The 12,372-nt window shown below is 41.2% G+C and overlaps 3 protein-coding genes across 7 annotated transcripts in view; 1 reads left to right on the top strand and 2 right to left on the bottom strand.

Moving 5' to 3' along the window:
- Positions 1-948, bottom strand: part of LOC115566136 (proteoglycan 4-like) — a 31,944-nt gene extending 30,996 nt beyond the window's left edge. The window contains exon 1 of one of the 2 annotated variants that reach the window (XM_030391857.1): positions 647-948. The gene's annotated coding sequence lies outside the window, so the exon portion shown is untranslated. The remainder of the gene's footprint in view (positions 1-646) is intronic. The other variant, XM_030391858.1, reaches the window with a different exon arrangement.
- A 1,664-nt stretch (positions 949-2,612) lies between these two features.
- Positions 2,613-6,196, top strand: LOC115566139 (syncoilin-like). Its single transcript, XM_030391861.1, has 5 exons — positions 2,613-2,832; positions 3,084-3,554; positions 4,741-5,142; positions 5,226-5,350; positions 5,436-6,196. The coding sequence occupies exons 2-5, from the start codon at positions 3,102-3,104 to the stop codon at positions 5,479-5,481; spliced, it is 1,026 nt and encodes a 341-aa protein (XP_030247721.1). The 5' UTR covers positions 2,613-2,832; positions 3,084-3,101; the 3' UTR covers positions 5,482-6,196.
- Positions 6,197-7,463: 1,267 nt separating this feature from the next.
- LOC115597728 (histone-binding protein RBBP4) lies at positions 7,464-12,358 on the bottom strand. Of its 4 annotated transcripts, none has more exons than XM_030443949.1 (12): positions 12,201-12,358; positions 11,602-11,749; positions 11,360-11,505; positions 11,154-11,162; positions 10,866-11,039; positions 10,657-10,775; positions 9,900-10,060; positions 9,656-9,782; positions 9,466-9,543; positions 8,419-8,553; positions 8,198-8,308; positions 7,464-8,068 (listed from the first exon to the last, which is right to left on the bottom strand). In XM_030443949.1, the coding sequence occupies exons 1-12, from the start codon at positions 12,214-12,216 to the stop codon at positions 8,006-8,008; spliced, it is 1,287 nt and encodes a 428-aa protein (XP_030299809.1). In that variant the 5' UTR covers positions 12,217-12,358; the 3' UTR covers positions 7,464-8,005. The 4 variants fall into 4 exon arrangements, with proteins under 4 accessions (XP_030299809.1, XP_030299810.1, XP_030299811.1 ...); XM_030443950.1 differs by having other exon boundaries at positions 10,657-10,772; XM_030443951.1 differs by lacking the exon at positions 11,154-11,162.
- Positions 12,359-12,372: the final 14 nt, after the last annotated feature.

Genomic DNA, 12,372 nt, shown 5'->3' with positions numbered 1-12,372 from the left:
TCAACAAGCAGTGGATCTATATAAGAGCGTCATTCCCTGCACACGGACTGTCACTGACTGGAATGGAAAGAGCACCGTGCTGTCAAGCAGTCACTTTACTGATGGGACAGTGATGGGAAATAACACAATAGCCTTCATTGTCATGAGCTCCATAGCTGAGAGCAGCACTACAGGTCTTAAATTACCTGTGCTTAGGATCCCTCAAGGCCGAGCTAAGCAAATCTCCCACACCTAGTTTTTCCATGCATGCCTATACCCAACATGGATCTGCTGCCATCCATTTACACCTCAACCTATCTTGATGATCATTGACACCACTTTTAGCTTGATCTTTTCTTAAGTCTGCTGCCAATTTTTCTAATCTATATTACAGCAACTGAAAACTTGTCAGACAACACGGTGCAAGAGCTCCACCTAAAAATCTTGGCTTTCTGCGAATCCATAAAAAGTTGATCAGGTCAATACTGGTCATATTACTAAGATCTGAACTTTTTCAAAGTTTACTAAACTCACATTTTTTTTGTGTTTATCATGTCAACGCTTAGTTTAGGAGGCTTTCTTAGAAGGGACTGACAAAAAAAGAGATAAGTGCCACATACTGCACTTTTTTCTTCAAACTTATGGAACGACAAAGAAGCATAAATACCTTGTTGAAGTGTTCTGATCCGGATGGGTTGATTCAGCCTCTCTCCATTTGAAGCGTCTCCCCGCTGCGCCCTTCCTCTCCCAAACTCCAAACTTTCACCGTCCGACTGGAAACTTCAGGTGAACCATTTCCGTGAAAAGCGCTTCAGGAAGAGACAGCCGCCTGGATTTGTTTGTAACCGCGGGGACGTATGCCTTTTTGCTGGATGTCAGCTGAACTGACTTCTCCACCCTCTCTGCCGCTGGTTTGTTTGGCGCTCCGGCTTACCACAGAGGGGGAGTGAAGAGAAGTTGCGTCGACCTGCAGCTCCCACCTGGAGGAGGCAGGGCGCGCTCGGCTCAGGTGCGAGTGAGAGGCCGCGGTCGGTGCGGTGGGGACATCTAGTGGTGGTATGAAGGAACAACAAGCAACTCACTGGTGGAGTTTGTATTTCTAGCTTCTTCTTCTTCTTCTTCCTCTTCTTCTTTTTTTATTGCAGTGAGTTTAACAACGTTTTTAATTAATTAATGAGGACAAGGTATTGTCCCTAAAACAGACTCACAGTCTACTTACTGTGCTCTTTAAAACGTATCTGTATTATAAATAAGTGTTAGAGTGCTGTTAGAAGTCTAATAAAGATAGATAAGGTAGGCCTACACATGTATTTGTGTTTTTCTTTCTACCTGATGCAGTTTGAAATTCTATGGAAGCCCATTTCTGCCAATTAAAGAGAAAAAAAAAGAATTAACAAATCATTTTTTGAATAGTTTTGATATGGAACTCGAAATTATGATCTTAAAAGAATATGAATATGTTTTTCATCAAGCTTAGTTTTCATCTCATTTTATTTTAAGACAGGGGAAATAGGCCTGCTTCGAATCCTGTGTGTTGGTTTGTACTATTTTTGTCATAAGCTTTTATTGACAACATCTTTAGATGAGACTATGGAATTTTTATATTTTTATGAGAAATGTCATGTAACACTGTAAAATACACACAACCAAATGTCTCCTGAAGAAATCTTTTTTTTTTTTTTTTTTACCTGTAACTGACATTCCTGACCTATTTCTTCTGGATATACATATCTAGGTATTAACTGTGGCCATGCACAACGTGGGACTGATAATGAATGACAGTTCATATCTGACAGTTTTATGATTAAAATGTGTTTTTCATTTTTGCAGTTGAGTACCATTTGCAATGTTAAATGTTAAAACAAAACCTCCTTGATACTGATCTGTATGTGCAGTTGAAATGTGAAAACTTTCCTTTGTATTCAAACATATTTATATAAATTCCTCGTGTGTCGGTGCTTGTTTTTATCCATGCAGAACAGCAAATCAGTGCAAAACCATACAAGACGCGTGCACTTTTAATCCTTCCTTTGTCTGAAAAATTAACAATCACACTACGGTACACCTGCTTTTTAGTATTTTGAAAACAGTACACTACGTATTCAGTTATATGGTTATCAGTGGTGCTGTTGTGTTATAATAAAGGCACTCTGGATAAACATAGCATCTGTCTATTACTTTCCTCTGTGGTTTGTCTTTACTATATTTCAGTGTGTTTATTATGATGACTGTGGGATATTATGAGCTGCAGTTCTGATGCTCACATCACTGATGCTGTCTCTTTGCATATCTTGCCCTGTGTTTCTTTTTGTGCTGTGTGGAATTTAATAGGCAGCATGCAAAACACTACAAACAAATACTGTATATGAATCATGCAAACTGTATGTGCAGCTGAGCTTAATGCTGAGGAAAGCTATTAAAAGAAAAGGCCTGCACAGGCGTGCTCATGTCTCTGCCTCTGCCTGAGGCTAAATATTTTCAGGTAGAAAATTGAGGAAAGTTATTTCTTTTTCAGCTGTCAGTCATGATGTCACCACCTTCTTACTTCCCTGTATATGCGCAAAAGAAGCGGCTGTATAAATATCTCTCTCTCTGACACCAAGGCTGGTCCAGACATGTGTCGGCTGATGCATCCAGAGCACGAGGGCCAGTCTGCCTTCAGCGCTGACACAGATTGTGATCCCATGTGGAGGCATGAGAGAGTCTTAGATAGAGTTTCCCCCGAGCTTCCAGTGTTATTAATAAACACAAAGTGTGCCTCTGTTTTCCTAGAGACAGACACACTGCAGAGCTGTCCTTAAAGTGAAGAGCAAGCCGTGTTCGCAGCTCTCTGGACTGTCAACCCTGAGCAAAGTAAGTAGAAAAATACATTTATAGGGATTGTTAATGATCAGTATGAGATTTTGATGAGGAACTGGGTGTCTTTAAGGTCCTCTTGTGTGAGATCATAGGATGTTTTTGTAAGATTTGCAGGCATCAGAATTTTAAACTTGATTTAATTTACAACAACCCTGAAGGAATGACCAGATTATAGGGATTTTAAAATCCTAATCCAATCAATTGTTACTCTGATTAATGACAGTGCTCTCCTTTTCCTTGCTTAGCTTTCCTCAAAGAGGCTGATGGACGATCAGACATCAACAGACAATGGGAAAGACACAGCATTTACTGAGGAATCACACATGGAACATAGGTTCGTTGAGGATATCACAGACTCAGAAACAGAGGGCACACCACATCCCATCATACAAAACGACCAGGAGGTCATGGACAGCTTGGGGCAGCTTTTCGACCACTGCATCCAGCAAGTGTCCCATCTGGAGAGGCAGAGGAACGAGCTGATCCAAGAGCTCCTCGCTCTGCAGGAGCCCATGCTGCGAGTGGTGGAGCACCTGAGAGGGAAGCTGGTGGAGACCAAGAGGCTGCTCACTCTGGCTCAGATGGATTACATGGCTGTTTATGAGGAAGTGCAGCAGGTGAAGAGGAAGCTGTTCGCCACAGCCAGGGACTGCATCCAGAGCCAGGTGACGCTGGCTGCACGCGAGTATGAGGTGGCTCAGTCTGCTGTCACACAGGTAGGTGACGTGAAGTGAGATACATAGAAATGATGTTATAGCAACATTGTCTCAGTCTCTTCTACAAGGCTGTATAAAACTGCAGGTCCTATACCTTATGTTTGACTTACAACACTCCCATACATTGATTACTGTGTGGGAAACAGTAAAGGATATATATGAACTGAAATGAGCCAATAAGAGGATCCAGGGGTGGGCTCACAGAAGAGCATAATAATTATAATACTAGTAATAATAAACTTTATTTGTTAATCTATGCAGCACAACTCATGCAAAAAACGAAACAAAAACTGCTTCACATAAAAGCACATGATTTATGATAGAACGAAGAATAAAACAGGAAAAAAAGCCGCAATCAGGTGAAAAACACTTCAAAAGAATGTAATGTAAAAGAATAAAACTGAATAGAATCAAAACTGCATGATAAAATAAGATAAGAGTCCCTTAGACCTTTGAGCAGACTGTTTCAGAATGCTGGGGCATAATTAACAAAGGCTGCCTTTTCCGTTTATTTTAGTCCTGATTTCTGGAACGATCAAGATGTTTGAGCCACACAAGAACAATAAACAGAGCACTTCATCTCACCGCATTAATAATCAAGTATAGAGGGAAGAGAAACAACACTGTCGTCCTTTCAACAAACACAAAATCAAAAATCAATCATGGCCCCCCAAGAATCCATTGCAGACTTGACAAATAATCAAGAATGATTATTTGGGATAATAAAGCTGAAATCTATTTGGCCAAATTAAGTGCCCAAGTTCGCTTCAGAAAATTTCACTGGCTGAATTTTAGGTAAGTTATGTTGTTATTTACATGCATAAAAAGTCACCAGAATGCTTCATTATTTTGAAAATGTCCCTAGACTGAACCCCCAGACTCCCTGCGTGATCTCAGGCCCGGCTGTGTAAAGTATGGGCCCATTTATGGCCTCTGATTTATTAAACTTTCCTGGCGTATGTATCCAAAAGTAGTTATAATGCTGTGTAACTGAAAACATGTAAGTTCACTGACTTTTTCAGTAACACAAAGGTTTTGACATCAAATATTGGTTGATTGTTCTTGCATCATTTTTAGTAAATGTTTAGTTGGGAATATTTGTCTTTTTACATTCTGCAAAAACTTTACAGTAGTAGTAGTTTGCTAATTTATGCCATTGTCATGTATGTTTTCCATCCATCCATAGGAAGAGCTCAAGGCCTATGTCCAAAGCCTGACCCAGGAATTGTCCCAGCTCCAGGAGAACTACCAGAACCAGCTGAGGGACCAGGCCCGTCAGCCCTGCAGGCCCAGGGCCATGAGCGACGCCAGCCTCTGCCGCCAGGCTTCTCTCAGACTGCAGCGGCGGCTCAGTGGCAGCATGAGGTCGCTGGAGGGCTTGTACGAGCCTCGACTCTTGGCCCTGTTAAAGAGGAGACAGATCGGGGAGGACGCCTTGAGGAAGAGCAAGGAGCAGGCAATAGACCTGAAGGCCCGCCTGGGGCCCCTGAGAGATGAGATGCAGAGGCTAGATGTGCAGAGAGTCTGTCTGGAGAACAGGATCTGTCTGATGGAGCTGGAGAGGGAGGAGCACCGCACACAACACAAGGTAGTGACGTGACGTAGGACGTGGAGATATAAAGGATGATTTGTAAAATTAGACACGCTAAGATGTTTGTCCACTTTGCACAGGAGACAGTGGAGACATTAAAAGAGACTCTGAGAGAGCTGCAAGTGGAGTTTGAAATTCAGAGAAAATTTAAGAAAGATTTGGAGGATCATAAGGACGGCCTTTTAGAAGAGCTGAAATCTCTGGGGTAGGTTCACTTTGGTCACATCACTGTTTTAATCTAAACTGTCAGCAGAATTTAATAAATTGCTAATAGCAACCTTGTCTTACAGAGGCTCTGATGAACCCAATGAAACCACTGTAGAAGACGAGTCCTAATTTCCTGTTTCCAATGGATATTTTAAAGCAGATTATCTACATTAGACCAAACTACAGCATTGCACTTACGCGCTATTTATTAGCTTCTGCCGACTCATTTGCTTATGAAAAGGGGTGGGAACTAGAGCAGATAAATACCAACAAGGTAAAAAAAATCAAAACATTTCAAAAGTGAGTCTGGTAGATGTATTAGCAGGGGAATCTGTTTACAGCATCTGCATGTTTTAAAGGGGGCCTGTTTTTTTCCTTTAGTGCTTTAGTGCTTCATAGGTTCTTGTGCATGATCTTGAAACTTAAAAAGCCCATTGTCCACACTAACAGAAGCTCCTCTCTCCCACAGAAAACACTGCTCCCAAAATGCCTCATCAGTAGCCCCCCTTTAATTCCTCAAATCACAATACATCTCTGTGTCACATATATTCAAAAATGTACTCCTAGCGGCTAGTTTGGCCTTAAAACTGATTTGGTACAGCTGCTCTATTGTCATTAGTGGTGCTGGCTCAGGCGTGTGTGAGCTGACTATTTAGAGCAGACTGGATATTCAGAATGGGGCCTTAAAGAGACAGGAGCTAAAACAGAACATTTTGGAGCATTAAAGCATGTACACTACAAGTCAAAGGTTTCGACACACCTTCTCATTTGATGTTTTTTCTTTATTTTCATGACTATTTACATTGTAGATTCTCACTGAAGGCATCAAAACTATGAATGAACACATGAAATTATGTAGTAAACAAAAAAGTGTGAAATAACTCTTGCAGAAAATACGTTTCATATTTTAGATTCCTCAAAGTCGCCACCCTTTGCTTTGTTGACAGCACTGCAAACCCTTGGCCTTCTCTCAATGAGCTTCATGATGTAGTCATCTGAAATGGTTTTCACTTCACAGGTGTGTCTTGTCAGGGTTCATCTGTGGAATTTCTTGCTTTCTTAATGGGGTTTGGACCATCAGTTGTGTTGTGCAGAAGTCAGAAGAGATTTATTTGGGCCAAGAAACACAAGGAATGGACATTAGACCAGTGGAAATCTGTGCTTTGGTCTGATGAGTCCAAATTTGAGATCTCTGGTTCCACCCGCCGTGTCTTTGTGCGACGCAGAAAAGGTGAACGAATGGTCTCTACATGCATGGTTCCCACTGTGAAGCATGGAGGAGGAGGTGTGATGGTGTGGGAGTGCATTGCTGGTGACACTGTTGGGGATTTATGCAAAATTGAAGGCACACTGAACCAGCATGGCTACCACAGCATCCTACATGCCATCCAATCTGGTTTGCGTTTAGTTGGACCATCATTTATTTTTCAACAGGACAATGACCCCAAACACACCTCCAGGCTGTGTAAGGGCTATTTGACCAAGAAGGAGAGTGATGGAGTGCTGCGCCAGGTGACCTGGTCTACACAGTCACCTGTTCTAAACCCAACCGAGATGGTTTGGGATGTGATGGACTGCAGAGTGAAGACAAAAGGGCCAACAAGTGCTCAGCATCTCTGGGAACTCCTTCAAGGCTGTTGGAAAACCACTTCAGGTGACGGCCTCATGAAGCTCATCAAGAGAATGCCAAGAGTGTGCAAAGTAGTAATCAAAGCAAAGGGGCGGCTATTTTGAAGAATCTAAAATATATAAAACGTGTTTTGAGTTATTTCACACTTTTTTGTTTACATAATTCCATATGTGTTCATTCATAGTTTTGATGCCTTCAGTGAGAATCTACAATGCAAATAGTCATGAAAATAAAGTAAAACCATTAAAGGTGTGTCCAAACTTTTGACTGATAGTGTAAGCCTGTTCTAGTAGTAGCCCAAAATAAAATTATGAACCTGAAAGTGAGCCTAATAGGTCTCCTTTAATAGAAATACAGATGTTAGCTAAGATATATTACCGATAATTTGTCTTATCCCTACTTTATCAATTCCTGTTTTACAGAAATGTACTCTTTCATACAACATATCCAACATGCTGTGCCAAAAAACAAAGCAAACATATTTACTGTAAAAAAAACAAAAAAACCCAAATTTATTTAAGAACACAAAAGATCAAATACAGCCCAGACAGAACAAGAAATGCAGAGGACAGAACACGTAAAAGTGACAGGACACACATTCAGAAAACTACAAAAGTGAGCAAAGATAAACCTAAAGTATGTACAATTGTTTTATCAAAGATGGATCCCTGTAGAAATGTTTTCAGCATAACTAATCAGGATGAAAGAAGTCAAACCATCAAAAAGCAAACTTGAAAGTTGAGGAACACATCTGAGATCATCACGAGCCGGTTGATTTGAGCTGAGTGGAGCGACTTGAGTTTAGGGAGTTAAAAAAACCTAACAAGATCTATAAAACTGACTGATACAGACTTCATATAAATACTTCACAACGACAATGCAGCGTTTTGTTCTTAAAATGTTCTACAAAATCACTGATGCCCAAACTGTGTTTTAAAAAGACATCGCTGTTGATGCGCCCGCCACTGGAAAATGGATCCATTTTGAACAAACAGGTCAAACGAAGACACTTGGAGACAGGACTCATGCCTGGAGTTCTGAATCTGCAGCTCCTTCTGGGTCCTCGTCGTTGTAGATATTTTCAGCCTGTGGGAGGGAGTATAATCACTGTAACTGATATTCAATGTTAATAAATGCACTTTAAAATTCTCTCCATGCTGTGTCGGATATCTGCTGTTCTTTATATTTCATGCACCTCGGACACAAAGCTCTTACCATCTGCCAGACTTGCATGATGTTGTCCTCTGATACAGAGCAGATGACCCACGGCTCGTTGGGGTTCCAAGAGAAGTCTGAGATCTTTGCGGTGTGTCCGCCGTGGATGAACTAAAGAGAAACAGAGCAGGGGGATTACTAACGCACATTATAATCAGTTAAAAAACACACACACACACACACAAAGGGGATCAACAGTTACTGTTTTTGTCCCAACTAACCAGCAGCTCAGGAGGACCGTCCTCAGCATCCTCTGGGGACTGCTCCTCTCCGATCTTGCTGAGGTCCCAGACGTTGAGCCTCCTGTCAGTGCCGCTGGAGGCCAAGATGGTTTCGTTGTGAGGTGACCACTGAACCTGTCCGGGGGGAAATGGGCCAGGTGTTACATCTCTGCGACAATGTGCGTCATAAACACAAGACAAATAGCCCAAACTGACATGATTTAAATGCTCAAAGACTGTTAACTGTTCTGTGAGTTTGTTCTGTTTACAAAGGCTCCTCTTGATTAAAGTTGCAGAATAAGAAGTGTAACATGCTTGATGTCATACAGCCAGAAGCTAGGTATATGAAGTATGGATATGTGTGCTTGAAAGGTAGATGTGACACATAGCACAACATGATTAATGAGCCACAGTGCTCCTCAAGCTAGAATTTTTAACAACACGTTTTGTACACATATAAGAGATATATTCAAAAAGATTCAATGAACCTTAATCCAAAAGACTTTCAAAGTCTTAATCATCCTGTCTAAATTCTTACTATAAACATTTTTTAAAATAATTTCTTCTTGCCTACAGCAATCAATGTATATTGTCACTATGTTTATTACCAACTGTTAACATGAACTTTGATTGTACGTTTTGTCATGATTATTTAAGTTTTGCTTATTTTGACACAAGGAGCCAACAAATATGATGGAATTGTTTCATTTAAACAACTTCTGGTTTACATTAGAGATTGTGTAGATTGAATACCAGTAGAACATTTTTTTTTAAAGGAGTCTTTTCAAATTCAAGCATATTCTTAACCTTAAAACATAATGGTAAAACATATTTCCGACTTAAACTTCATCATGATTTCTTCATAATAAGATAAGTTCTGCTATCTTATCTTATTATGAAGAAATCATGATGAAGTGTAAGTCGGAAATAAGATAAGTTCTGCTATCTGTAGTTATTTCAAGACTTGTTTTATCTAAAGATCCGCTCAACGATAACTCTGCAGCTACCCTTTTCAGACAAATTTAACTGACCAGTGTCACTTCTTACCTGGAAGATCTCGTCCTTGTGAGACTCAAACGAGTGCAGCTTCAGCTTCAGGTTCCTCAGGTCCCAGAGAGCTACCGTCTAAAAATAAAATTAATCAGCATCAACTGATTCAACTGGGACAAAATGAGGACAGATCCTGCATTACTGGACAGCAACACGCAGCAGTCTTACAGAGAATGAGTGGACCCACCTTGTCTGCAGAGCCGCTGGCCAGGATGAACTCGCTGTACGGATTAAAGGACAAGCAGTTGACCTCAGCCGTGTGGGCCTCCACTGCATGGCTGGGCTTGGAGGTGTTGTTGGACCGCGTGTCCCAGCTGTGCCAAAAGAGACAAAAGATCTGCTGTTAAAAAAGAAAAATAGAAACTGAACAAGTACTTTGTTCCTCGTGACTCATCACAGTGGTTAGTGGATTCTGTCACAAAGCTGCTCACATCATGAGTTTCTGGTCATCGGCCACAGAGCCAAAGAGCGACTCATGGAGCAGGTGCCAGGAAACATCCTCCACCACAGCAGTGTGGCCTGTGAAGATGGTCTTGGCATCCACAATCTTTCCTTCCTTAGGGGCTGCGCTGATGTCCCACATGCAGATTGTCTGTATAGGAGAGCACAGACAGGGAAGAAAATGTTATAACAACAACATTTTCCACACAGAAGTGTCTAATATTATGATATCACAGTGAAGATGACCTTTAACCCTTTGGATATAAAATGTCATTACTTCATTAATTTATCCTATTAGACATTTGTGCCAAAAATGTGTTTTGTGAAGTCACTGTGACCTCTGGCTACATAAATTAAAATCATAACCTGTTCATCCTCAATTCCAAGTGGACTTGAATAAATTCCCTCAAAGCATTTTTTAAAAAATATTTTGTTCAAAAGAAATGGGCACCAAGAGATCAAAGTATACTCGACTTTTAACGACTAAAATCAAATCAGTTTGTCTTTGAGTCCAAGTGGACATTTATTTCAGATTTAAAGAAAATTCCCTCAAGGCATTCTTAAGATATTGCATTCACGAGAATAGGACGAGCAGGCGGACGGAAAAACCTGAAACATAATGCCTCTGACCATGGCTATGACCTGTGCGGAGGCACAAATGTGTCACCTGTCTGTAAGTAGACTGAAAACGTCACATTCAAATTGACTAGACAGAATAATTCAGGTATGTCACAACAGTTTGCTTACATGATCATCAGAAGCACTGAGCAGGCAGCCGCTGAGATTTGCATTCCAGGAGAGGCCATATCCCTCCTTCTGGTGACCTCTCAGACGCAGATCTGGGGTGCATTCTCCCGATGGGTCTACAGTATAAATAAAAAACAAAATAAATAAGACACAAAATATTCCTTTAAAAAATCGCTAGAAAAAAAAAGTGTTTTGGCTATGATGCTCACCAGGTTTGGAGGGGTGCTTTGTATAATCGAAGACCAGCACATCACTGGTGGGGGTCTTGGTGGCAATGATGCAAGGATTCTGAGGCATGTAGCGGGCCCGGTTCACTTCTCCTTCATGGTTGATCTTGATCTCAATCTCTATTTTGCCACTTACAGACCCAAAGCCTCCAAACTCTGAAATAAAACAGACAAAGTCATTGTTGCAAATGGCAGTGTTGTATAAAATTATGGTCTACTAAACTATGAAATGGAATACTGTAGAATATAACGGGAAGCAAAAATACATACCTATAGATTCTGAAGCATTAAAGATTTAAGCAAAATTTTACTTTTTTCATTGGGAAGAACTGTGAGCCACAGTATTCAAATGCAAGAACTTTGATTGCATCAATGACAATAATGTTAATACATTTCATTTATATTGAGCAATCAACAAGTCAGCACAACATATAGTTCAACACCACAAAGCTTTGCGTGCACACGTTATCCCTCACCTCCTTTCTCACTGTCGTAGTGTGAGGCATCAAACTGGGCGTCATCATTCGGGAGTTGAACACTAGCGATCACAAGGTGATTCTGCTCATCAGAAGTATGCGTCCCCAGGACGAGTCGGTGAACACTGTAGTCTTTCCCTTCTGGCCTGTCAATATTGATATATAATTTATTTTTTAAAAATCTGATCTGTCTAACATGTCATGTTGAGGTGTCTGTCAGGGTGCAGTAAATCTCCTCTCACCTTGTGACATCAGGCAGCCACTGCGCGGTGAGGCTGGGCCACTCTAGGGCGTGAGTCATGACCAGGTCGTAGAGGAAAGGGGTGTTCTTTTTCCAGATCTTGTACTCCTCATTGATCACCCTCTCCTCCACAGCATCATCAAACGCAGCTGCAAAAGCCATATGTCATAATGATTGTAAAGTGACATCCTCCAACACCTGACATGGGCTAAAGAGAGAATAAGAGGAAAACTTGGCCAGGTGTAGTGACGTTCAAGCTACCACTGTAGTTTATTTGGCTGACAGGCTATCGGTAGCACATTTTGTTAAAACATTAGTTTCTAATATATAAAACAATACCCAAAACAGGCAATGAGAACGACCCTAAGTATTACGTAATTTCATGCGGGACAGTAAGTTAACGAACCAATTATAACCACTAAAACCAGCCTGCTATCACCCGTAGTTAGCTAACATTTAGCTGACTGGTGTGTAACAATGAGAGGAGCTGCTGGCCAGCGCGCCAACAAGCACCGGTACATCCTGACTCGTGCTTTCTATCATTCCGGACACCAAACACACACGTTTAACCAGCTCAATTACAGAAGTGAATTCACGTACCTTCCTTATCAGCCATTGTGTCGCAATTAAATCGCTAATAGCGGCAAATACGAGCAATTCTTCGGGACAACGCTTTGAAGGCAACACGGGGGCTCGCGGCGGCGCCAACTCCGTGAACACCGTTAGCCAATCAGATCGCACCAAAACAGACAGGATGTGGCGTGAAAATGAC

Source organism: Sparus aurata, chromosome 16 (genome assembly GCF_900880675.1).
Source record: "Sparus aurata chromosome 16, fSpaAur1.1, whole genome shotgun sequence".
Classification (NCBI taxonomy): domain Eukaryota; kingdom Metazoa; phylum Chordata; class Actinopteri; order Spariformes; family Sparidae; genus Sparus; species Sparus aurata.
This window is presented reverse-complemented; position numbering and strand designations above follow the sequence as displayed.